This window comes from Hemicordylus capensis, chromosome 14, assembly GCF_027244095.1.
Source record: "Hemicordylus capensis ecotype Gifberg chromosome 14, rHemCap1.1.pri, whole genome shotgun sequence".
Classification (NCBI taxonomy): Eukaryota; Metazoa; Chordata; class Lepidosauria; order Squamata; family Cordylidae; genus Hemicordylus; species Hemicordylus capensis.
Window position 1 is genome coordinate 7,541,075 of NC_069670.1, and position 25,793 is coordinate 7,566,867.

At 56.2% G+C, this 25,793-nt stretch overlaps 2 protein-coding genes across 2 annotated transcripts in view; one reads left to right on the top strand and one right to left on the bottom strand.

Annotated features, from left to right (window-relative positions):
- Positions 1-1,391: 1,391 nt before the first annotated feature.
- LOC128337631 (zinc finger protein 850-like) lies at positions 1,392-9,714 on the top strand. The gene is made up of 3 exons (XM_053278879.1): positions 1,392-1,573; positions 2,838-4,002; positions 7,846-9,714. The coding sequence occupies exons 2-3, from the start codon at positions 3,073-3,075 to the stop codon at positions 9,316-9,318; spliced, it is 2,403 nt and encodes an 800-aa protein (XP_053134854.1). The 5' UTR covers positions 1,392-1,573; positions 2,838-3,072; the 3' UTR covers positions 9,319-9,714.
- A 761-nt stretch (positions 9,715-10,475) lies between these two features.
- Positions 10,476-25,793, bottom strand: part of COPA (COPI coat complex subunit alpha) — a 35,566-nt gene continuing 20,248 nt past the window's right edge. The window contains exons 16-33 of the mRNA XM_053278685.1: positions 25,400-25,485; positions 24,336-24,474; positions 23,472-23,634; positions 22,649-22,795; positions 21,848-22,037; positions 20,594-20,689; positions 19,859-19,947; positions 19,394-19,517; positions 18,719-18,808; positions 18,039-18,148; positions 16,701-16,778; positions 16,392-16,460; positions 15,486-15,622; positions 14,611-14,797; positions 14,142-14,252; positions 13,071-13,232; positions 11,499-11,693; positions 10,476-10,978 (exon numbers count right to left, since the gene is read on the bottom strand). Coding sequence (XP_053134660.1) covers positions 10,919-10,978; positions 11,499-11,693; positions 13,071-13,232; positions 14,142-14,252; positions 14,611-14,797; positions 15,486-15,622; positions 16,392-16,460; positions 16,701-16,778; positions 18,039-18,148; positions 18,719-18,808; positions 19,394-19,517; positions 19,859-19,947; positions 20,594-20,689; positions 21,848-22,037; positions 22,649-22,795; positions 23,472-23,634; positions 24,336-24,474; positions 25,400-25,485 — 2,233 coding nt within the window. The 3' untranslated portion in view covers positions 10,476-10,918. The remainder of the gene's footprint in view (positions 10,979-11,498; positions 11,694-13,070; positions 13,233-14,141; positions 14,253-14,610; positions 14,798-15,485; positions 15,623-16,391; positions 16,461-16,700; positions 16,779-18,038; positions 18,149-18,718; positions 18,809-19,393; positions 19,518-19,858; positions 19,948-20,593; positions 20,690-21,847; positions 22,038-22,648; positions 22,796-23,471; positions 23,635-24,335; positions 24,475-25,399; positions 25,486-25,793) is intronic.

Sequence of the window (25,793 nt, forward strand, 5' to 3'; positions counted from 1 at the left end):
CTAGAGACCCCTCCACACACACACATACACAAACAGAGGGGGTCTCTAGAGAGGGGCTCTCCTGGGCACCCCTCCCTAGAGACCCCCACTGCCTACCTAAACACACACACAGACACAGAGATCTCTAGAGAGGGGCACTTCTAGACGCCCCTCCCTAGAGACCCCCTACACACACACACACACAGAAGGGGTCTCTATAGGGGGGCTCTCCTGGGCACCCCTCCCTAGAGAGCTCCTCCCTAGAGAGCCCCCCCATACACACAAAGAGGGCTTTCTAGAGAGCAGCTCTCCCTAGAGACCCCCCTACCTACACACACACACAGAGGTCTCTAGAGAGGGGCACTCCTCAGCACCCCTCCCTAGAGACCCCCCCTCCAGAAACACAGACAGAGTGAGGTCTCTAGGAAGGGCACTCCTTGTTGCCCTTCCCTAGAGACCCCCACTTCCTACACACACACAGAGAGAGATCTCTAGAGAGGGGCACTCCTCAGTGCCCCTCCCTAGAGACCCCCTCCACAGAGTGAGAGCTCTAGAGAGGGGCTCTCCTGGGCACCCCTCCCTAGAGACCCCCACTGCCTACCTAAACACACACACACACAGAGAGAGAGTTCTCTAGAGAGGGGCACTCCTAGACACCCCTCCCTATAGACCCCCTCCACACACACACACACAGAGAGGGGTCTCTAGAGAGAGGCACTCCTGTGCCCCCTTCCCTAGAGACCCCTCCCTACACACAGACACATACACACACAGAGGTCTCTAGAGAAAGGCACTCCTTGACACCCCTCCCTCCCTAGAGGCCCCCTCCACACACACACACACACACACACACACACACACACGGGGGGGGGGCCTCTGGAGGGGGTCTCTGCTGGGCTCGCCTCCCTAGAGATCCCTCCTACACACAGACACACACACATCTGGGGGGGGTACTCGTGGGCGCCCCTCTCTAGAGAGCCCCCCTCCCCACACACACACACACCTCCGAGGAAGAACGAGACAGGCGGGGGGTGGGAGCATCTTTATTTCCATCACGATCCATCCGCTGTTGCGGGGGGCGAGTTGCAGGCACCCATCCAGCCAGCGACTCCTCTCCTCGTCCCGGGAGGACGTCGGAGCTGCTCCGGGTCTGCTCCGCTCCGCCGCGGCGGGGTCCGGGCTGCCTGCCGGGGCTGCCATCTGCTGCATCGCCGCCGCCTCCTCCTCGGTCTCTTGCTGGAGCTGCCGCCGCCACGTCCTCCTCCGAAGCGCCCTCGAGATTTGTGGCAGGAGCCCCGCCCGGGCACGCCCCTTCCGGCCGCCTGCTGGCCAATCGGCGCCCGCCCCACCCCCGCCCCGCCCCAGCGCGTTGACCAATCGCGGAAGCGCCGCAGAGGGGTAGGGCTGACGGCGGCGCGCTCGGGCTCCTCCTCCGTCCTGGCCCAGCAGACAGCCGCCGCCGCCGCCCGGCCGGGAGGAGCTGCTCCTTTTCCTCCTTCTTCCCTCAGCAGCCCGTCCGCTCGAGTCGTCGGTGAAGCCCCAGACCTGTGTCCGAGGAGCAGCAGCAGCACCACAGGGCAGGTTTCTGGGACAGGTGAGCTCGGGCCGGCCTTTAAACCTGCTGGGAGGAGGCCACAGCGGGGCTGAACCACAGCTCCCGTCATCCCTTGCGGCCTCGGCGTGAGCCGCCCGGGCTTTGCTACATTGCCGCTAAGAATGATGGGAGTCATAGTGCATGATATGTTAAGAAACCAGCACAGTCTCCTTTCCCACAAAAGGGAAGTTTGAATAAAATTTTTGCCTTGCTTCCTTAGCATAACTTTTGCACGTAGAAATGGAACTAGGAGCATATTTGAGGTTTGCTTCGTTTCAGCAGGCTTAGAGTGTTTCGAGTCCACATCAAGGAAGAAAAGAGGGCCTGGCTGGTTTGCAGATATTATTCCATACTGACAAAAATACTGAGGCTTTGAAGAGGTCTGGGTGAGCAAAGTTGGATCAAAATCCATATGTTTTTGTTCACAAACACACACATGGCTGAGGAATGATGTCAGAGCAACCACGTGGGGTGCTGACCTCATGGGAGCTGTCAGAAGGTCCTTAGGTAACTGGAACTGGTCAAAGGAGGGCGTTGCATCGCAGGAAATGGCCAGAGAGGGGGCTTATGTGACTGGAAAGGTTCAGAACCAGGGGTATGCCCTTGGCCCGGAAGGGCTAGCATGTTGCTGCGTCATGTTAATGCATCTGAGTATAAATACAATCTGGATGGATGGATGGATGTGTGTGTGTGTGTGTGTGTTTTATTTTTTAACATTTTGTATACTGTGTTATGAGTTTGGGGAGAGAGGAAGAGTGGATATTTTTGAATAAAATTGCTCTATTGGCCATTTCCGGTGACCTAAGGACCTTCTGACAGCTCCTACAACGTCAGCACCCATGTGGGTTCTCTGATGTCATTCCTCAGCCACATGCTTCTGTGTGCAAACAAAAGCACATGGACTTGGCCAGCAGCTATATCTCCTAAACAACTCATAGGGCACCCAGGAAATGAGATGGAATCCTGACTGCAGCCCCACCTCCCTCCCTCCAGGACTTGGTCAACCAGAACAGATCAGCTTGGTGGTTCTTCCACGATCAGAGCAGTCCTTGGGGGCTGGCCATTGAGAACAGTGTTCCTGCTGACAGGGAGTCCCAGGGGTTGTTGACTACAACTCCCATAATCCCCAGCAAAAGGGCACTGCAGCTGGGGATGCTGGGAGCTGTAGTGAACAACATCTGGAAATCCTTGTTAGAGAAAACAGTGATTTAGAAGGGGACTCCTTTCTTATTTTGGGCTCTGACTAGATTTCTCTCCATTCCAGCAAGTGGGAGAGTGAAGAGGTCGAAAGACCCACCCCCCAAAGTTTGTTCAGACGGAAAAAGAGAGAACAGAGAAGGAAAATGTTAGGCAAAACAGAAGAACAAGGACAGACCACCTGCTTCCCAGTAGGGTGACATTTATAAAACCAGAATCCAAAAAACAAGAGGGAAAGAAGTCCATGCCCTGTAAGTAGGAAAAATTTCAGTTCTGAACCAAGCTTTCAACCTCAGTGCAAAATGGACACAGGGCAGAAACCATATAAGTGCTTGGAGTGTGGAAAGAGCTTCAGCAGGAGTTTAAATTTTATTGTACATCAAAGAACCCACACTGGAGAGAAACCATATGACTGTTTGGGATGTGGAAAGAGCTTTAGTGACAGTGGATCACTTATCAGACATCAAAGAAGCCACACTGGAGAGAAGCCATATCAGTGCTTGGCGTGTGGAGAGAGCTTTGGCAGGAGTGAAAATCTTGCCAAACATCAAAGAACCCACACTGGAGAGAAACCATATCAGTGCTTGGAGTGTGGAAAGAACTTCACTGACAGTGGTTCACTAACCAAGCATCAAAGAACCCACACTGGGGAGAAACCTTATCCGTGTTTGGAGTGTGGAAAGAGCTTCAGTGTCAGTAGTTCACTAACCAAGCATCAAAGAACCCACACTGGAGAGAAAAGATATCAGTGCTTGGAGTGTGGAAAGAACTTCAGTGAGAGTGGTTCACTTACCAAGCATCAAAGAACCCACACTGGAGAGAAACCATATCAGTGCTTCGAGTGTGGAAAGAGCTTCACTAACAGTAGTTCACTTATTCTGCATCAAAGAATCCACACTGGAGAGAAACCATATGAATGCTTGGAGTGTGGAAAGAGCTTCAGGTCAAGTTCCTACCTCATTTCACATCAAAGAACCCACACTGGCGATAAACCATATCAGTGCTTGGTATGTGGAAAGAGCTTCTGTGAGAGTGGATCACTAACTAAGCATCAAAGAACCCACACTGGAGATAAACCATATAAATGCTTGGAGTGTGGAAAGAGCTTCAGGGAAAGAGCAGAACTTAAGGTGCATCAAAGAATCCACACTGGAGAGAAACCATATAAGTGCTTGGAGTGTGGAAAAAGCTTCAGGCAAAGTGGAAAACTCACTAGACATCAAAGAACTCACATTGGAGAGAAACCATAAAAATGTTTGGAGTATGCTAAGAGCTTCAGCAAGAGTGGAAAGCTTACTATGACCCAGGGGAGAGAGATACAATGATGGAGGCTGACCACATTCCTCCTCAGTGAGTCTGCAGAATCTTGTGAGGCAGATTTGCAGGGGCTTGGATCTCGCCAGGGCTTTGGGGAGATTCAAGTGGCGAAAGCCAGGCTGAATGTATGTTTAGTAAGACTTTGCATTATGTTATCTTATGTTCTATTCTGTGTGTTGCTTTGCAATTCCTAAATATCTGTTTCATGAAATTGAATAACTAAGATTAATTATGTGCCGCCTACAGAAAGAGCTGGGCATGATCTCTAGTGTAAACGTGCCCTCAAAAGGGTTCCTCAGCCCAGCTATCCTCAGCTTCATGTGCAAGCATACATGTGGGGGAGCAGTTGTTTTTATATTCTTGCCTGTGAGCAAGGGGAAGCAAAGCTGGAACGGAGATTTTTACTCCAATTCTTGTTAGGAAAAGCTTTTAAATAGTGAGTTGGTGGCAGTGAAGTAATCTACTGGAAATATAGAATGCTTTTATGAGGAGCCCACCCAGGAAAGCTCAGCAGAGATGACTCAGCGATCATTCCCCTCACGTGAGTTGGTCTGAGTAGAAAGGCTATGATTCCTTAGTTTTATACTCTTGTATTTTTTGGTGCGTTATGATATGTTATGTGTTTTTATTGGATGTTTTAATGCAATGTTGTGCGCTGCCTAGAGAACAGTTTTTAATGGGGTGGGTAACAAATAAATTTTTACTTTATTTGCTTTACATTAGTACCTGGGTTCTCAGATGGGGTGCATGTTGACAGAATGCCATATCCCAGACCCATAGACCAGAAGGGGCCTCCGAGGACAAATCAATCAAATCGTCTTTATTATGATCCAAGACTAGCATAAGATAGAGCATGATTAAAAGCAAATTATGGAGCCATAAAACCATGTTACTTTAAAATTACTACTCTAATACTATAAAACTATAATATATAATACTGAAATGCTGCTACCCTTAAAAGAAGAGGGGAGCTATGTATGAAATTATTAAAATTATAAGCATATACATGTGGAATATATAAAATGCAAAAAGCAGTGGCTTAAACAGAGTATGTAAAATAAAACATCTAAATAGGAACACTGAAAATAGAATCAACAGTTTGAAAACTATGCAGAGCTGATGCAAGGCAAAGGCCTTGCTGATGCTGTCACAACCCAGCGGATCCTACATGCTGCCACGCAGAACTTGGCAGCGTTATACGTAAAGGTGGGAGATGGCCATGATAAACTCCTCCTCCTCTATTAGCCTACCCAAACTGATAGTACTGGCCACCCTGGGGGAAGGGTCAGACTCAGCAGGCAGCATTCTAAGCCACTAGCCAGCATTGTGGTCTGAGTTCCTATCTGGCCGAGTCCCCTGGAGAAGCTGCTGCTGCCTGCCTGGGCAGGTTGGACTTGTAGGGTTGCCAACTGTCCCTCATTACACAGGATGTCCCTCATTCATTCAGTAGCATATCATTCAAGGCCATATACCTCAATGATACTCAGGCTCTTGACTACCACTGCATAGACCTCCCAGTCCCCACAGACCTGTGTCCCTCATTCTGGCCATGAAATGTTGGCAACCAGAGGCCCCCCTGATGCTGCCTGCCTGGGTGGGTTGGAGGACCCTCCAGGATCTGGCTTGGGCAAGGGCAAAGGCTTGCTTACCCGCTCTCCTTTTCTGCCTTTCTCTTCGCCTCTTTCCTTCCCCGTCTATAACATGCCAAACTGGGGGGCTCTGTGGGGACGAGGGGGAGAGGACTGCTTTGGGGGAGCAGCGTCTCTATCGTCCTCCTGGGCGCCCAGCTCGTCGCCGCCTCTGGGGTCCGCCATGCGCAGCGAAAGCGACAGTAGCAGGAGAGGCCGAAGAAGGCGACTGCTCAGGCAATGGTCGGCAGGCTGCGCGCCTGCGCAGCGGAGCGAGGCAGGCTTCCCGGCGGAAACAGGGCGGTGCGGGTCGCCATCTTGAGAGCGTCTTCCGTACCCCAGAGCCGCGCCTGCGCAGATGCACCAAGTAGAAAGGGAGAAGCCCTTCTTTCCCAGCACGTCCGCTCGTCGGGCTCGGTTGAAGCCCCGGACCCATAACGGAGCAGAAGCAAGGCAGGTTTCTGGAACAGGTGAGCTCGGGCCGGCTTCTAAGCTTGCCAGGGTAGGCCACAGCGGGGCTCCCCAGAAGGGTGCCGCTGAACTACAGCTCCCGCCATCCCTTGCGGTCTCGAAGTGAGCCCCCCGGGCTTGGCTGCGTTGCCGCTAAGGGTGATGGGAGTCGTAGTTCGGCGGCCGCCCTGATCTGCACAGGCAGCCGGCTTAACCGTTCAGGCGCCTCCCAAGTGGTAGGACTGGACTGGAGCAAGGGGCGGCTGTGTTGGCAAGGCGGCGCCCGGTTGCTGTTGCAGCTGCGGCTGGGTGGGAGCCGCTTCCCAGCGAGCAATTGCCTGCCACCGCCTCCTGAGCAGCAAAGCTCCGGGCGGCTCGCCAAGGAAAACGCCGCCCTCCAAACCTGGGGGTGGGGGTGAGCATCTCTAGCGCCCGCCGGGTGGCTTCTTGTTGCTGAAACCAAGAGCAGGCCTGTCTCCAGCCCACCCTTGGCTCCCTGCCTGGCTCCCTCTGACGAGTAGGGCAGGACAGGGAGGCTACTATGGCTGAAGCCACTGGAGGGCTGGTCAGCCTGCGTGCAAACCCACCGGCTGAAAAGAAAGAGCAGCAAGAGCTACTGGAGGGAGGCTGTGCTGGGGCCGGATAGGGCCAGTGGCTCTCCCCCTACTAAATGTCAGAGAATCGCCACTTTCAAAAGGTGCCTCTTTCCCCTCATTTCGCAGGGAATGAGAAGTGCTTCAGTGTTCTTCTCTATCATGCCACAGTGAAGCCATCCCATCTCTCCCCTAGCCTGGCCCACCTCACAGGGATATTGTGATGATAAAAAATGAGACATCCCTTCCCGAGCATAGGGAGGCACCTATATAATTGTGCATGATATATTAAAACCAGCACAGACTCTTTTCGACCAAAAGGGAAGTTTGAATAAAATTTTTGCCTTGCTTCCTTAGCAAAACTTTTGCATATAGAAATGGAACTAGGAGCATATTTGAGGTGTGCATCATTTCAGCAAGCTGAGAGTGTTTCGAGTCCTCATCAAGGAAGAAAATAGGGCCTGGCTGGTTTGCAAATATTCCATATTGACAAAAATACCCAGGAAATGAGATGGAATCCTGACTGCAGCCCCACCTCCCTCCCTCCCTCCTCCCTCCCTCCCTCCAGGACTTAGTCAACCAGAGCAGGTCAACTGGGTGGTTCTTCCACGATCAGAGCAGTCCTTGGGGGATGGCTATTGAGAACAGTGTTCCCGCTGACAGGGAGTCCCAGGGGTTGTTGACTACAACTCCCATGATCCCCAGCCAAAGGGCACTGCAGCTGGGGATGCTGGGAGCTGTAGGGAACAACATCTGGAAATCCTTGTTAGAGGGAACAGTTATTGAGAAGGGGTTTTTTCTCTTATTTCAGGCTCTGACCAGATTTCGCTCCATTCCAGCAAGTGGGAGAGTGAAGAAGAGGGAAGACCCACCCCGCCAAGGTTTGTTCAGACAAAGAAAAAGAGGGAACAACAGAAGGAAAACCTTAAACAAAGGAGAAGAACAAGGACGGACCTTCTGCTTCCCAGTAGGGTGACATTTATAAAACCAGAATTTTAAAAAAAAGCGGGGGCGCGGGGGTCCCTGCCCGGCAAGTAGGAAGAACTTCAGTTCTGAACCAAGCTTTCAACCTCTGTGCAAAATGGACACAGGAAAACCATATAAATGTTTGGAGTGTGGTAAGAGCTTTGGCAGGAGTGGAACTCTTATTATACATCAAAGAACCCACACTGGAGAGAAACCATATGACTGTTTGGAATGTGGAAAGAGCTTCAGTGACAGTGGATCACTTATCAGACATCAAAGAAGCCACACTGGAGAGAAGCCATATCAGTGCTTGGCGTGTGGAGAGAGCTTTGGCAGGAGTGAAAATCTTACCAAGCATCAAAGAACCCACACAGGAGAGAAACCTTATCAGTGCTTGGAGTGTGGAAAGAACTTCAGTGAGAGTGGTTCACTAACCAAGCATCAAAGAACCCACACTGGGGAGAAACCATATCCGTGCTTCGAGTGTGGAAAAAGCTTCACTGACAGTAGTTCACTTACTGTGCATCAAAGAACCCACACAGGAGAGAAACCGTATCGGTGCTTGGAGTGTGGAAAGAGCTTCAGTGTCAGTTGTTCACTTACCAAGCATCAAAGAACCCACACCGGAGAGGAATCTAAATGTATGGAATGGGCAAAGAGCGTCAGTGGCTGTGGATCACTTACTGTGCATCAAAGAACCCACAGTGGAAAGAAACCTTATAAATGTTTGGAGTGTGGAAAGAGCTTCAGCCAAAATGGTAGCCTTACTTTGCATCAAAGAATCCACAGTGGAGAGAAAACAAATAAACTCTTGAAGTGTGGAAAGAGCTCCAAGACAGATGAAACACTTAGTATACATCAACTAATCCACCCTGAGGAGAAGCCATATATATGCTTGGAGTGTGGAAAGTGCTTCAGTGTGAGTTCCAGCCTCACTGCACATAAGAGAACCCACAGTGGAGAGAAAGTATTTGAATGCTTGGAGTGTGGAAAGAGGTTCAGGACAGGTGAAACACTTACTGTGCATCAAAGAACCCACACTGGGGAGAAACTACATAAATGCTTGGAATGTGGAAATAACTTCTCTGACATTGGAGCACTTGTCAACCATCAGAGAACTCACACTGGAGAGAAGCCGTATGAATGCTTGGAGTGTGGAAAGACCTTCAGCCAAAGTGGAAACCTTACTTTGCATCAAAGAATGCACACTGGGGAGAAACCACATAAATGCTTGGAATGTGGAAAGAGCTTTTCTAATAGTGGATCATTTATCAAGCATCAAAGAACTCACACTGGAGAGAAACCATATGAGTGCCTGGACTGTGGAAAGTGCTTCAGCCAATGTGGAAACCTTACTTTGCATCAAAGAATCCACACTGGAGAGAAACCTTATAAATGCTTTGAATGTGGAAAGAGCTTTAAGGTGAGTTCCCACCTCACTTCTCATCAAAGAACCCACACTGGAGAGAAACCCTATCAGTGTTTGGAGTGTGGAAAGAGCTTCAGCCAAAGTTCACAACTTAATGTGCATCAAAGAACTCATATTGGAGAGAAACATAGCAATGCTTCCAGTGTGGAGAAAGCTTCAGTGTGAGTTCCCACCTTATGGTACATGAAAGAAGCCACAACAGAGAGTGTCCCTGTCAGTGCCGGGAGTGTGGAAAGAGGTTCACTGACAGTGACACTCTTACTTGGCATCAAAGAACCCACACTGGCGATTGTGATGAAATGGGAGCGTCTGCTTTTGGATTTCAAGAAGTAAATACTAGTAGGTGAGGGCTTTCATTGGGCAAAGTCTCTCTGCTTAGATTAGACTTCTAGGAATGTTCAAGACATTAAATATAAATAATACTAAAGTGCTAGCAAATGTGGGAAGTAAAGGAACAGTTTAAGATTTGTAAGATTTCAACCTCAAACATCACTCATTCTATTGTACAGTGACCATGTTTGGTAAACATGAATCATAATAAACTTGAATCTGAGAAAGGTCTGCGTTGAGGGGGCCTGAAGTCATTTTGGAATTATTTGTTTGGAATTATTCGTGGAGTCTTTTCTGCTTTCTTCTCTTGAGATTATTCAGAGTGCCATCTGCCTTGTCTTTCCATTGTGTGTGTGTGTGCGTGCGTGCGCACGCGCGCACACACACACACACACACACTTATCTCCACCCACCTGCCAGCACTAACAAGAAAGCACACACAGCTTCCTTCAGAGGAAGGACCTGTCCTGGCCTGAGACCAAAATAAAGATGGATTTTCCTGTCAAGAGCACACGGACAGGACTAACTCTAGTTCTCACTAATGCTGGCACTGCTTAACAATGAGTTGTGTGGGGAGGCACACCCACAGGGACCTTTTCCAACGGGGAGAAGTACCAGTACATTTCGGAAGCTGCCAGATCAACACCCCTTTGCATTCCTTAATTCTGTGCAGTGGAAACTGCTGCAGCTCTGACTATAGCCAATGGTCTGCTTTGGGGCCGAGCCTGTATAGAGGAGGGTGGATATGCTAAGGTGTAAGGAGGGGATCTCTCTTACCTGTTAGGAGTCTCCGCTAGTGCAATCAATGGTCTCCATTAGCTCTTCCACTGCCTGGATTCTCCATAAGAAGTGAGGCTACCCAGCATGGCAACTCTAGGGGGAAAGGGCTTGCGTGGAAGCCACCTGGATCTGACGGGGGGGGGGGAGAGCAGCACCTCCTCTGGCTTTGCATGTCAACAGAAGACTTCTGAACTCCAATGAATGCAAGAGACTTTCTTTCCCACTAGGTAATCATATCACTTTATGCAACGCAATAAAGAACAAGAGAGACGGAAGAGAGCAGGTTTGGGGCGGGTGGGGTTCAAAAACTCCCAGTGTTCTGCTCCAGTTCCCCAGCTGGAAAACCCCAGAGGCCTCTTCCGAAGCCGGGACCCCCCTCCTGGCCTCGCTTCCTTCATGCTGGGAGCCACAAAAAGCATTCAGGAGTGTGGGGCGGAGGTCCTGGAAAGTGGTGGGGTTCTGGCCCCTTGGAAGCAAGAGGTGGAACTGGGGTGGAACAGGGGAGTGGGGGGGGAGAGGCTGCCCCCTCTGCCTCAGAGGCTCAGGGGGCTGGGAGGGAGGAGCATGGCATGGGGGAGTGGGGAAGGGGCCTAGGGAGGCTTCGCCAGCGTCTGGAGGGGGGAGATGGAAACCCAGGCTGGCTCCAAGTGTCACCTCAGCGGAACTGCAGAGGGCTGATCCTCAAGCCGATGACGTCCTTGCCGATCTCGGTCACCTGCATGATGCGAAGGGACGCCGTGAACACCTCCCCGCTGCATGTCAAGTCTAGGGCTCCATCTGGTGAGAGCCCTGCCCCGGACTTTGGACAAGATGGGAGGGATCTGCCCCTGGCCTGACTGCTTTCTGAAAGCCTCCCCAGCTGACCCTGCGGGGTTTAGCTCCCGCTGCGGAGTCCGAGTCCTGCAGGACAAGGTGGCAGAAGGGACGGCCTCCACTTCAGGCCATTTGAATGCCACCTCAACGCAAGCAACATCCTGCAAGCAGAAAGTGAGCAAACGGGGCTCCCCCCTCCCCTGAGAGGCTAGCTTTCTGTGTGTGGGGCAACGGGGGGAACGAAACAAAAATCCAGAACTGCCTCCTCCACAGTCTGAAGGGGGAAACAGCCCAGGCAGCCAGGACTCTGCCACACACGTAGAGCAGACCCAACTTGGCCTCCACGGCCTGGGGTTGCAGACACCCAGGAGGAGAGAGGCCGGACTACCCCGCTAGGAATCCGGGCTGGTGGCGGTACTCACGGTCGTGACTCTGCAGATCTGGCCGCGGAATTCGGGAGAGTAGCAGGCGCCGCTGAGCGGGCACTTCTCCACGGGCTTGCCCCGGTAGATGGGCCGGTAGGAAGCGGCACAGATGTCGAAAGGGTTGTGCATGTCGTAGCTGAGCTGGTAGGCGTCCGTGGGGTTCTTCTCGCAGGCCGTCAAGATCTTGCGCGTCTACGGGGCGGGGGGAGAAAGAAAGAAAGAGAAGGAAGCTCAAGAGCTGCAGGGCGGAGTGGGAGAGGCAGCCGCAGAGGCGAAGGGTGCCGTCCCTTCCCTGAGCTCCTTGGGAGTTTTGTCTCTGGGCTGCTCCTTCCACTCCCAGCCGAACTTCCCTCACAGGGTGGTGGTTGTGAGGATAATCGTACCCAGGTACACCACTCTTCTGGGCTCCTGGGAGGAAGGGCGGGAGAGAAATGTAAACATAAAATAAAGGCTATTCTCTGTGTTTCAACTTGATTTATATTGTTGTAAACCGCCCAGGGCTGGAGGTTTGGGGCAGTGAACAAATTCCATAAATAAATAGCTGATCTGATAAATAAATCAATATGGTCCCAAGGGATATCCTTCCCATTTTATCCTGCAGCTTCAGCATGGAGTTACAGCACTTCAGAGAGAGAATATAAGAGCTGAAATGTCTGATTAACCAAGCAGGGAGAGATTGACGAAGAGGCAGGAAATCAGCAGACGAGGCCCAAGGCAGGTTTGTGGGGGATCCAGCCGGAAGGGCTCCCTTCCTTCCACTTCTGTGCCCCAAAGGAGCCCGATGTTTCAGAAAGATCAGAAGTGGAGCATGAAGGCGAGGCCGCCGCCTGCTTGGGCCCAGCACCTGCACTCAGAGTAAGTGCCTCTGCACAAGGAGGCTTCATTTTCATCACCATGCCACTGCTTGAGGTCCACCCTCTAACATCTGCCCCGTCTTTAAGGCCTTCAAGCAAGGGCTCCCAAGTGTGGGTCACTCCCCAGACAGGGTTGGACTACAACTCCCATCGTCCTTCAGCCGTGGGGGCTGGGGGTGACGGGAGTGTCAGTCCAACCCCATCCGGGGAGGAATCCAAGCTCGAGAAGCCACGTCTCAAAGTACTTCTAGTGAATTGCAGGGAAGTGTTTTGGAGGCTTGCTTGCATTCCTGTCGGTTTCCATCCCGGTCTTCCTCTCAGGCGAAAGGCCAGTGTTCCTTTTGCACGCCCGTTTTATCCTCACCCCTTCACAAGCTAGGCTGGGCTAAGAAAAAGAGGCTGGCCCCGGGCTTGTCCCTGGGGTGGCGATTCGAACTCGCCTCCCCAGATCACACACACACACGCACCACTAACCCCAACTCTGCACCAGCAAGAGGGATTTCTCCTTCGAGGTGAACCCCTTGCAGGACCATTCCCAACCCAATCAAGCCAAGACCCCAGCCAGCGCTTGGGTCTCACGGACCCCCAGGTAGGCCTCGCTCAGGCTGAAGAGTCCTATCATCAGTCCCCTCTGCCGACAGCCAGACAGCCCCCCACAGCCCCTCCCAGGCCCTTTCCGGCGGCTCATCGGGCTCCCCCGGCTTTGGGGGCTCACCTGCTGGGCCACTTCCGGTTTCGGGCCGAGCTCCAGCAGGCGGCGAGCAAAGGTGGCGGCCGTCTTGAAGTTCTTGAGCTTGAAGAAGAGGTTGAGGGCAGTGCGGAGGACCAGGATCATGTGCACAGGCTGGAGGTTGGAGTGGGTGAAGTAGGCGGCCATCTGTGGGCGGGGAGGGGGCAGGAGGAGAAGTGGGTGCCACTGGGCCAGCTGCACAGCTCTGGAGCCCAGAGCCAAAGCACACCCGTGGGATGCAGAAAACCCCGGGTTCAACAGCTCCCCCCCTCCCTGGTAAAAAGGGAATAATTCAGGCAGAAGAGCTGGCAAAGATCTTGGGAGAACTGCTGCTGCTGCCGCCAGCCAGAGCAGACAATATGGGACTCGAGCGACCAGTAGCCGGACTCCGTATACAGCCGCTTCCACAATGAGAACACCCACCCAGAGCAAAACCCCAGACTCTTGAAGGGGAGGGGTGTGGCACAGCCCAAGCGGCCAAGGGGAGGGGTGTGGCCTGCCCCCCACAACCTCTTGGCTGCCCGGTGGGGTGGGGTGGCTTCCAAGCCCGGTTGCTGCAATTCCTTAGGCAGGCTGCAGGCCAGCCCGGGACCAGAGGCCAGTTTCTGTGAGTGCCTGCCTGCCTGCCTGCGCCTCGAGACTCTTGCTGGGCATGCTGGACTGGGGAACCCAGGGCTGGACTGACTCTTGTCCAGCAAGAGGGTGCTCACCCTCGTCGTGCAACTACAACTCCCACAGCCTTTGGCCACTATGGACGATGGGAGTTGTAGTCCCACAAGACCTGGAGACCCCAGGCTGAGACACCCTGGGTTATGCTGCGAAGGGATCCCAAGCATGCATTGGTGGACCCCGGGGGTTTGAAGGGGAAAAGGGTCCCTCTCCCCAGACTGGGATCCCCCACGACAGCATAACTCACATAACCCACTTGGAAGACCTCAGAGACCACTTGAGAGCCCAGCCCGCCTCCTGCTGCCCTCCGGCCCGCCCCGGCTTTCCCTCCCCACGTCGCTCCAAGGCCAAACTGGGGCCGCAGCGGGAGGCGGAGTGGGGGCCTACCTCGCAGATGCGCTTCTGCTGCTCCAGCGTCTCCTTGGGCAGCTTCTTCCTCTCAATCTCCATCGACAGCCCCACGATGTATTCCCGGCAGATGGAAATCAGCTGCTGGGCCTGGCGGGGGGCAGAAGAGGGTCAGGGACACACACTCGTGTTCCCGTGAGAGTAACTGGTTTTATATTGTTGTCAACGGCCCAGACACGGAGGTTTGGGGCAGTGAACACATGTGATGGATCAAATCGATCAATACATAAATACCACTGGCCGTTGGGAAACTCCTCCTCGTCCAGCCCCAAATCTGCTTCTGGAGACCTTCAAGCGCTTGGTTCCAGCCCTGCCCTCCCGAGCGACATCCCGCCTGGAAGAACTCCGGGCTGAGCTGTGCAAGACGACCCCCCCTCCCCCCCGCGGGGGCTCCCTTCCCAGAGAGGTGGGGGTGGGCTCCCTCCGCCTGGGCCCGCACAGCACCCACCTCGGCAATCTCCTGCTTGTTGTCCACCACCAGCAGCGGCACGCTCAGCAGGATGGAGCGGAACTTCTCCACCGCCTCCTCAAACTTGCCGGAGGTGGTGAGCTGGTAGCACAGCTGCAGGCGCTGGATCAGGTCGTTCAGCTTCAGGCCGACGGCCGGGAGGGCGTTCTTCAGCCCGGCCTCCTTCCTGGGCGGGGAGAAGCCCAGAGGCAGCGTGAAGACTGGCCCGCGGAGCAGGCTGGCACCCCCGGCCCTCCTCCAGGAGCTGCTGCAGCCCCCTGCTAGGGAGGCGAGCCCCAGCCAAGGCCCGGGGCGGGGCGGGAGGAAGCGCCTCAGGCCGGCAGCATCCGAGGACCCAGGTGTGAGAGTCCCCGCCTTAAAGGGAGGCTGCACAAGAGCTAGGACGTGGAAAGCGGCCATCTGCGGAATCAGGCCCTTGGTCCGGCTGGCTCAGGATTGTCTGCCCAGACTGGCAGCGGCTTCTCCAAGGTGGCAGGCGGGAGTCTCTCTCTCAGCCCCATCATGGAGACGCTGCCAGGGAGGGAACTCGGAACCTTCTGCATGCAAGCAAGCAAGCAAGCAGGCAGGCAGGCAGGCAGGCAGGCAGGCAGGCAGGCAGGCAGGGGCTCTTCCCAGGGCAGCCCCATTATCCCCTAAGGAGAATATCTCACAGTGCTCACCCACGTAGTCTCCCAATCAAATGCAAACCGGGGCGGACCCTGCTTAGCAAGCGGGCCAATCTCTGCATTAGCCACACCAGGCGGCAAGCCCAGGCAGCTCAGGAGGGAGCCAGGGTTCTGGCGGCAGCAGCAGCAGCCTGGGCCGTGCGGAACCAGCAAGGTCTGGGCCCGGAGTCTGTCCGGCCTGCTACGTACCAGTTGCGGTGGGGGTAGCCATACATGGCGGGGAGGCTGGGCAGGGCCTGGTAGGTGGTGCGCCCCCGGGTGTAGGTCTGCAGGAAGAGCTGCTTGTAGGGGGCAAAGGTGGTCACTCCCACCTGGTCATGGAGAAGCTGGAGGGAGAGAAGGAAGCATCACGGGATGCAGCCAGGGACCTCGCTGCCCTGATCTCGCTCCGCAGGCCCTCCCTCGTAGCATCCTTCCCCCTTCCAGAACAGCACCAGCTTCTCCCAGCAGTCTGGGTCGCCTCCAGAGCAGGGTTCTCTCCGACAGGGATTCCCAGACGGGGTTGACTACAACTCCCATAACCCCCCTCCCCCCAGCAAAAGCCATCACGGCTGGGGATGTTGGGAGTTGTCATCAAGAACATCTGGGAATCCCTGAGGGAGGGAGCACTGCCCCAGAGTACCAAACGGGGCACCAAACGTGGCCAGTGTTCCTGCCACAGGCACACACAGTGGGATTGTTTTTGTAGCTGCAAAGGCCGTTGGACAGTGGAACAGCCTGCTTCATGCAGGGATGGGCACTCCTTCATGGGAGGTTTCTCCACAAAGGCTGGACAGCCGCCTCCGAGGGACGCCGGAGCCCGTTCCTGCACTGAGCAGAGGGTTGGGCTAGATGACCTCCAGGGACCCCCCCAGTTCCAGAATTCGACGTGTCAAAGACTCGCCACTCCCCTAGAGAGCGAGTCCAAGGCCAACCGCTGCCCAACGCCAAATGGGTTCAAGTCCAGAGGTGGACTCAACAAGAACATTTCACACCCCCCAAGGAGAAAGCAGAGGGAACTTTTGCGAAAACCAGAGCGGAACGCCAGCCCCGCTCCGCAGCAGAAGGGATCGGCCTGCTGAACCCCGCACCACCCAGCACAGAGAAGCCACTTACCCTCATGGCTGTCTCGAAAGAGCCGGCCAGGACGTGATCAACGGGCAGCTGAGAATTGTTACACCAGACCTAAGGCGACAAGGAAGGTCCCTCTCAGAACGGCGGGGCCAGAGGACTGGCGGAGACCAGCCCCAGCAGCAAGACAGGATCCCACCTTCGGGCAGCTCTCAAATGGACTGAGCTTCTCTCCTTGGAAGCTGGTTACTCTGGTGACTGCAGTGCCCCTTTCGCAAATCAGTTTTTATACTTTTAAAGGAGCTGTGTTGTGTATGTTTGTGCTTTACAGCGGCCTTTTTTTGGTTCTCCTACCTGTGCAGGGCTGGTGCCTTTGGTGGGCGATACGAAAAAGCCATCCTCCGCTTCACCGGCGGGACCAGCAGGGATGTCCTGCCGGGAGGAAAGAGAGCAGCGATTAGACAAGGGGGACCGTGAAAAAGGCCCAGCTGGGCCGGCTTCAGTCCAATCTCTTCTCACAGGAACCAGCCAAGCGACGGCAAGATTGACTGTCTCTGCACATGGAGGCTCGATCTAGCTATTATTGTTGATGGCCACTGACAAAACCTGCACTCCGTGGAGGGCGGCAGTGGGTAGAGAGCACCTGCATGGAAGGCAGAAGGTCTCCGTTTTGGTTCCTGGCACTCCGGGCTCAAATCGTTTCAAAGATGAGGGCGAGGGAAGGTCTCTTTCTGCCTGAGATCCCGAAGAGCCCCGGCCAGTCAGAATACTGGTTGAGATGGGCCAGACGGCTGGCTCAGTATAATAAGGAAGCCCCCCCGCACCCACCCATGAGCGTGGAATGGTATTGAGTCCTCTTAGCCATCTAAAGCAGTGATCGTGACGATCGTGGTGACGAAGACGGACAGAGCATCATTCGTCAACAAAAGAAGCTCTCGCAGTAATTTGCACCAAAGAGGAAATAAGATGGCTCCCTGCCCGCAAAGGGCTCACAGTCAGACAAGAAAAGTGCCACTGGGAAGCAGACCATCTGCCCCCCTGCCCTGAGAAAGGGAAGCTGCCATTTTGAAAAGATGCCGCCTGGCCTGGTTAGGAGGGGGGACGCTCACTGAGGCCAAGCTTTGCCCGAGGGGAAAAACACCCCGAAGATGCATTTATGCCCTTGCCAGTCAGGAACACGCGCCCGGGAGGCCACTGAGAGCAGGAAGCCGAGGGAAAGGAAGGGGGACGGGGGACGTGGACCCTTGCCCCAAAGGGCTCACGTCCTCAGAAGAGACACAAGGAAGAGCCCAGCCTGGGAGGGGTGCTGTGCTGAGCTGACTCCCAGAGGGCCGGAAGAGGGTCCCGACCTCCAAAGAGAGGCAAGGGAGACGGCAGCCACAGCCACGGGGGGAGACGGCAGCCACAGCCACGGGGAGAGACGCGGCACTGGGCCGAAGAGGGGCAATCGCTCTCGACCCCCTCCCTCCCGCCGCCGCGCCCCCCCCCAAAGGTGCCTCTTGGCCCCGAGAGCCTGCAAGAGAGAGACACCAGCCATGGGCCCTGGAGGAGGGACACCAGGCTGGGCCCAACAGGGACCGAGTGGCCTTCTCTTGGCTCCACCGAGAGACAGAAGAGAGCTCCTTTGTTTGCTCCGGCGGCAGCGGGGAACCCCACGAGCCCCCCCGGAACAACGCCCCCGAGGCCACGCACCAGCTCGGGAGGAAGGTCCAGGTCCTCTTCCACCTCCCAGCCGCCTCCGTCGTCTGGGCCTTTCCCCGGGCCGTCCTCTCCAAAGCCTTCGCCAGCATCCACAAAGCCGTCTGCAAGCAAGCGGGGAAACGGGGGGCGGTAAGATGCACAGCCATGAGGGGGGCACACACACACAGCTGTAGGGCGAGAGGCAGAGCCTCCGCGGAAGCGCCCGGGAGAGGCTGCTGCCAGTCCGGGCCGGCCAGACTGAGCTCGACGGAGCCAGGCTCTGACTCGGTAGAAGGCAGCCCCCTACGAAGGCCCCGGGGATGGGACTTCCAGGCCCCGGGGTCAGTCCCTGGCAGCCTCCCCAGAGAGCGCCGGGAGAGGAGAGCTGGCCTGGTGGCAGCCAGCACGACGGGTCCCCTTCGCTAAGCAGGGCCCGCCCTGGCTGCCTATGGATGGGAGACGAGGAGTGGGAGCAGCCCTGCAAGAGAGTCCCCTTCTTCGGGGAAGAGCAGAAGAAGGTTCCCCCTTCCCTCCCTGGCCCTCTCTCCTGCCGCTGGGATTCGGAGGCATCTTGCCTCTGAGGCTGCAGGCGGCCCCTTGCCTTCCTGGCAGGAGGCAGGCTGTGCTCCAGGGGTGGGGGGTGGAGAAAGGGCCCCCCGCTTCCTGCTGGCTGGCCACTGAGGGGGCCTCACCTTCGTCCAGCTGCAGCTCCGCGTCTTCTCCCCAGCCTTCGGTGCCCACCGTGTCGATATCGATGTCGGCAGCCAGCGCGCCTCCTTTACCTGCAGGGAGGGACAAGGCCGCCCTTTTGCTCCGGGGTGCTTCCGGCCCCACAGGGGGGGACTTCATACGTCAAGGCAAAAGGGCTCCTCCCCGGGAGAGCACACACCTTGCACGCCGAAGGGCCCCATCTCCAGGCCTCCGACGCGGGAAAAGCACCGCCAGCCGAGAGAGACAGGAGCTGGGGCCGTGGCAGAGGGCGGCTGCCTGGGCTCCACCTCTGGCTCGGGTCCGAGGCCTTTTGCCACTGCCTGCCGGGCCCTCTTGCCCATCCCAGAGCTGAGAGACAGGCCCAAGGGGTCACGGCAGCAGCTCCCGAGATGGGGCGGCCAATGCCGCCTTCTTGCCCCGCAGCCCTGGTGGGAGCCAGCCCCTGGCCAACTTGGGGAGAGGAGTGACGGTGGGAGGGGGCCGGCAGCCTCCCCTCGGGCTCCCTGCAGAGCTTCCAAGGGCCGGATCCAAGCTCCCCCCAAGCCGCTCCCACGGCGGGACTGCCTCGCCTTCCGGGGCCGCCAAGACCTCCCCCACGGCCCTGGCCCCTCCGCCTTTTTCCGCTCGTCAGCCGCTGACCCTCCCTCCCTCCTTACCTTTGCTGGCAATCGTGCCTTCGAAGAAGCCCTTGGAGACGGTGAGCAGGGGCCAGTTGGTGTCCAGAGGCATGATGGCGGCCGGGGGCTGGAGCAGCTGGGCGTTGGGGTCGATGTCCGGGATCTGAGGGGGGAAGAGGAAACCAAACTCCCTCCAGTGCTGCCCCCGATGGAGCTGAGGGGCCAGGAAGGGGCGAGCTGGAAACTGGGATTCCCAGACCGGTGAAGCAAGGAGCCAGGCGGGGGCTGCAGGGCGGGGTCGCTTCCGTTGCTGGCGTCCCGGGCAAGGGGGCTCTTCTGAGCAGGGGAGGGGACCCCCCATCTTAGGAAGCAACCCTCCTCCCCACGTGAAGCAGAACTGGGCTGGTCTCGGGCTGCAACCAAACGGCTACGCGGAGACTAGCTTCCGCCCAAAGGAGGAAAGGGCGCCAGGCAAAACGGCTGGGCCCACCAGTCTGGACTGACCGTTTCCTTTTCCGGGTCGAAGGTCTCCTTCAGGCTCTCGGCTTCTTCTTCCAAGCCGTGGGTGGCAGCCGTGAGATAAGCCAGGGACTCTGAGAAGGGAAGCCAGCGTGAGCAAGGCCAGGGTGACGCTCAGGAAGGAGGGCCTTGCCCCTAGTGAGGGACTCATCCCATTACAGAAGGACCAACCAGCCGGATCAGGCCCAGGGCCCATCTGGACCAGCATCCGGCCCCCCACAGTGGCCCATCAGATGCCTCTGGGGAGCCCACAACTGGAAGATGAAGGCAGGCCCTCTCTCCCGCGGTTGCTCCTCTGCAACTGGGGTTCAGAGGCATCCTGCCTCGGAGGCCGGAAGTGGCCTCTCGCCATCCAGAAGCCTGTCCTCTGTGAATCTGCCGGAGGCCATTGCCACACCCCGAGCTAGAGAAGCCCACAGATTAGCTCTGCGCTCTGTGGGGAAGGGCTTCCTTGAGTGGGTCCAAGATTTCCTGGCGAGCAGTTTCATGGGATGACCTCCGATGCTCGTGTGGTGGGAGAAGGAGAAACCAACCTCTCCCTCCACACCGTGCACCGTTGCAGAGACTTCTATGCTTTCTCCCCGGGTCGCCCCTCTTCTAAACAGAAGCAAGAACACCCATTCTTCCCGTTACGACGGGCATGGGGGGGCCGGGTCTTTTACGGAGGCCTCTCGTCGACCTTGCAAGGAAACCTGAGTTGCAGAGGGCCAGTTTACTCACTCTGTCCGCAGCTCTTCAGGATCCGGACCCTCTCCGCCACATCACCAAGGTACAGGGCGTTCTGGTAGTGGCCGCTCATGTCCTTCCGGATCTCAGCTGCAAGGATGGAAGAGGAGTGGGAAAGGGTCACCCGCCCTGCACCAACATTTCTCTGGGGAGCCACCACACCTCCCCGACACGATGATTCGCCAAGTATCCCCCACTCCACCCCCCCCCCCGGGGATGCCTGTGGTCCCTGACTGCCCTCCCTCAAGCCAAGGCAACTTCAACAGCTGCAAGACAGCCGCGCGGGTTCCCCACAGCTCTTCATCCCACCACACGCGTGCCGCAGCGGGGCCATTAGGACACAAAATGCCATTTCTCAATGTTGGCCGTTAGCCCTAAAAAAAGCCCCACTCCAAACTCTGCTAGAAATCACAGTGGCTGACAGCCTGATCATGCCTGCACAGCATCGCTAGTGGAAGAAGATGGCGAGGCTGCACTACATCCAGGTGTGTGTTGTGTGTGTGTGTTTGGTGGGGGTGGTTTTCAGAACTGCTAGTGGCCATGCGGAAATTCCATGCCTTTTGGAAGGAGGAGCATAGGGAGGAGAGCTGGCCTTGTGGGAGCAAGCATGCATTGTCCCCTTGGCTAAGCAGGGCCTGCCCTGGTTTGCATTTGCATGGGAGACATGTGTGAGCACTGTGAGATACTCCTCTTAGAGGATGGAGCTGCTCTGGAAAGAGAAGAAGGTTCCCAGTTCCCTCCCTGGCAGCATCTCTAAGATAGGGCTGAGAGAAATGCCTGCCTGCAACCTTGGAGAAGTCGCTGCCAGTCTGTGCAGACAATCCTGAGCGAGACGGACAAGTGGTCTGACTCGTCATATGGCAGCTTCCTATGTTCAAGTATTTGGCATCTCCAGTGCAACAGGATCTCTGCAGGGTTGAGGAAAACCTCCTGCTAACAAAGGCCTTTGAGACCATAGGGACATAGGAAGTTGCCTTGTACCGAGTCAGACCCTTGGTCCATCTAGTTCAGGATTGTCTACCCAGACTGGCAGCGGCTTCTCCCAGGTTGCAGGCAGGAATCTCTCTCAGCCCTGTCTGGAGATGCTGCCAGGGAGGGTACCTGGGACCTTCTGCCTGCAAGTGATCTCCCACAACTCTACAGAGGAACTAGGTGGCCCGAGCATTTTTAGCTGTGATGTTCCAGGAGTTCCCCGCTCTGTAGGGGGCAGGGTGGGGGGAGAGAAACAGCCCGTCCTGGGGGACCCACCTATCTTCATCATTTTGCGCAGCTTCTCCAGGTTGCCCGTGATCAGATACAGGAAAGAGAGCTTGTCAAAGTTCTTGGTGCGCTGGTAGCACATCTCCACGATCTGGTGGTTCCCCTGGAGCAGGGCCACTTCGCCCAGCTTCTCCCAGCAGTTCTTGTCGTCCAGGGCCTTGGCTGCCTCCAGAGCAATCTGATGGGGCAGAGAAGAAACAGGCCGGGGGTGACGGGGGGACATCTGAAGCTGGCCTATGCCACGCCAGACCACTGAGGTGACCTCTCCATGGTGCCGGGCAGAGAGTCACAGCCCTGCATGGGGCACTGGCTGGGGTGCCCCGACTCTCCCGGTCAAGCGCCGACTCTCCCGGTCAACCCCCTCCCTGCCTGAAACTCAGAGGAGGAAGTCAGCGGCTGCATTTGCTGCGGACTCTCTCCTTGATGGGAAGGAGGCGCCGTCTCTTTGGGGCATCTCCTGAAGAGCTACAGGGTGCAGTGACTCAGTGGCTAGGTGGAGAAGAGGAATATGGGACTGCAAAGGAATGTTTGATTCCTAGCTGCAGTCATCAGTGCCAGAGAAAACCTCCTGGAAGAAAACGCTGTGAGGTGGGCGTGGGGAGGGATTCGGATCGAAGTGGTCGTTTCTGAACTTAATTTGGAGTTTGTTTGTTTCATTTAACACATTTGTATACCGCCCAAAACGCAAGTCTCTGGGCGGTTTACAACAAAACAAGAAAAACCACCGATAAGAAGGTGAAAACATCCCAGCAGCGTCCTCCTCGGACAGGGCCTGGCCCGGAGTCTCACCTCGATGTTGCCGCACTCCAGAGCCAGGCTGAAGCGCGTCTTCTCGTCCTTCACGAAATGCAGGGCAACTTCTGGGTAGCCCTTCTTCTGGAGGTAGGCGATGATGGACTGGCCCACCAGCTTGGCGTTGCGGACCATGTGGAGGACCTGGCATCACAGGCAAAAGGGGAGAAGGATGATGCCACCACGGGGGTCCACGGCATTCCTAGATTAGCAGAACCACTGCAGGGAAGCAGGTGGGCAGGGAGGGATCCAGAGAGGAAGCCCAGGGCTCGTGCCAGCCTGGCTGGACTGGAAACATCCTCCACCCAGGGCATGGAGGCAGCAAGAAGACCAACGGCACACAAGGGTTGCTTTTGGACTGGGGGCCAATTGGGGACAGGAAACCGTTATTTTGTTTGTTTCGCTCTGTAAACGGCTTTGGCATTTTTGCTGCTGTTGACAAGCAGTTGACAAATATCATCATTAGGAAACAGGTTGAAATCGTCAAATGGGTTGAGATGGCCAGTTTGCGAACACCTTTATGAATTGATGGTTTCCACCGTGTTGGAAATAGGGTGGACAATGCTGGTCCACCCGCCCCCAAAAGGATATTGTAGAGTTGGAGAAGCAGCAGAACAGATGGCAGGGGAGAAACTCTTTCCTCCTCCCGCTGCCAGCCGGGGTCCCTCCCCATACATGGAGGCGAAGGCAGCAGAAGAGCAGCCCAGGAAGCGCCCAGATCTCCCTCCCCCCACCTTCCTGCCCTGCTCTGAATGGCAGCTGGGTTGCCTGCGGGGGGCAGAAATCCCTAGAGCGCTCCCCACCCCGCTGGCAGCCTCACCTCGTCGTACTTCCGGTTGATCAGGGCCAGTTTGAACTTGAACTCGGTGGGGTCGATGGTCAGGACGCGGGGGCGGCACTCACGGTCCAGGCAGTAGATGTTGTTGCCTTTCACCCGGGTCACGTAGATCGGCAAGTCCAGAGTGCGGATGATCCCGTGGTCGCTAGACGGAGGACGCAGGGGGGAGTCAGCAAGGGGGCCGGTGGCTGGCATGGGGGGGACCGGGAGGAGGAATGACCTGGGAGCGGCACAGTCCTGTCCCTAACACAGCAAGACTTGGGGGGGGGCAGGAGGGGGGACCATAACCTCCACTCCTGGAAACCTTTGGAAGCCATTTACTTGATCTCACAATGGCGCCGATTCTGCTCCAGCTAGGGAGGGACGAGTGAGAGAAGGGTGGCTCGTCTCCGGCCCTTCAGCAGGTGTTGGCCTACAATGCCCACAACTGTAGGATTGTTTTCATGGAAGGCTACAGTATATAAATTTATCAATAAAAATAACTGATCCCCAGCTACTGACTGTTGGAGCTGGGGATCCTGGGAGTTGTAGTCCAAAAACAGCTGGAGGGCCAAAGTGGAGCAGCCCTGATTTATTTTTCATCAAATTTGTATACCGCCCCACACTTTTGTCTCTGGGCGGTTTGAGAGGGACTTCTGCCCAGCCTCCTAATAACCCTCCTCCCTGGCCAAACGCTTTCAAGCCTTCGCCTCTAGGGCCAGACTGTCAGCTCTTTGAAGCCGGAGATATAAATATCCTTCCTGAGCTCTTGGAAGCGGGGACCCAACTCGTCTTTTGGCTGATGCGGCGGAGTGCGCCGACGGCATTCTCCGGACGACCCTCAAGGAGGAAGCCCCTCTTGCTCACCCGGTGGTGACTGCGTATTTGATGTGGTTGCTGGTGGTGTAGATGAAGACGCCGGTCTCGTCCCAGGCGCCGCTCTTGACCCGGATGTTCTCGTGGATGTTGCACAGGGACTCCAGCTTCCGGTTGCAGATCATGATGGCTGGAGGGGGAGGAGAGGGTCAAGGCGGTGCAGAGAGGAGAGGGGAGGAGAGCTGGCCTTGTGGGCGCAAGCATGCAGTGGCCCCTTTGCTAAGCAGGGTCCAGACTGGTTTGCATTGGGATGGGAGACTCCATGTGTGAGCCCTGGAAGAGAGTCCCCTGAGGGGATGACGGGGCTGCTCCAAGAAGAGCACCTGCATACTTGCAGGCAGAAGGTTCCCAGGTTCCCTCCCTGGCAGCATCTCCAAGACAGGGCTGGGAGAGACTCCTGCCTGCCACCTTGGAGAAGCTGCTGCCAGTCTGGGTAGACGATACTGAGCGAGAGGGACCAAGGGTCTGACTCAGTATATGGCAGCTTCCTAGGTTCACTGCTACTTGGGGCCGTAACTCAGTGACAGAGTCCTCATCTTGTGCACATTCAAGGTCCCTGACAACATATCCAAGGAGGGGAGCTGCTCTGGGAAGAGCATCTAGGTTCCCAGTTCCCTCCCTGGCAGCATCTCCAAGAGAGGGCTGGGAGAAATTCCTGCCTGCAACCTTGGAGAAGCCGCTGCCAGTCTGAGCAGGCAATTCTGAGCTAGGAGGGACCAAGGGGCTGACTTCCTAGGCAGCTTCCTAGGTTCCTAGGGCTGAGAAAGACCCCTGAGCCTGAAACCTTGGAGACCTGCTGCCAGTCAGTGCAGACAATGCCTAGTCAGACGGACCAAGGGTCTGACTCAGCATTAGGCAGCTCTAGATGTCCACCCAGCAACTAAACTGCCGGCCAAGAGCAGCGCTCCCTTTCAAGCCAAGGGAGTTTACGAATCAGAGACGGTGAGCAGCCTACCACACCACAAGCAAAAGGTGCAGGGTAAGGATCAGGCAAGCCGCGACCACCCACAAAGCGGAAGCCCAAAGCCAGCTCCGGGCACAAAGCCCCTCCTTACCGTGCTTGGCCAGGAGAGCCACGTGGGACATGTCGGCAGACCAGATGACGTACTTCACCTTGGAGATCTTGACCGAGGCCAGCGTCCTGCAAGAAGCAGCCGCCCCCGGCCCATGAGGCCCCCTTCAGCCCACCCGTTTCTGAAGGGGTGGGCTGCCTGCCCTCCTCTCCCCCACTCCCCTTCCGCCTCGCTCTTGGACTCGGGAGAAGCAGCAACCAGCCACTCCCTGGCTGTGGATGGGGAAAGAGGGGGGCTCAGAAAAAAGCCCTTTCTGCCTCTCAGTCCGGCTTCTCAAGCTTCTTTCCCTCGTCGTCCTCTTGCTCTAACATCGCTTCTCCGATGCTCCCTAGTGGCTGAGAGTATCTTAGTCCCAGATGATGCTGGACTATAACTC

Coding starts and splice junctions, on each gene's coding strand:
- LOC128337631 (XM_053278879.1), top strand. CDS start 3,073: ATGGACACAGGGCAGAAACCATATAAGTGCTTGGAGTGTGGAAAGAGC. Junction 4,003..7,845: donor CTAGACATCAAAGAACTCAC/ATTGGAGAGAAA, acceptor TGCAAAATGGAC/ACAGGAAAACCATATAAATG.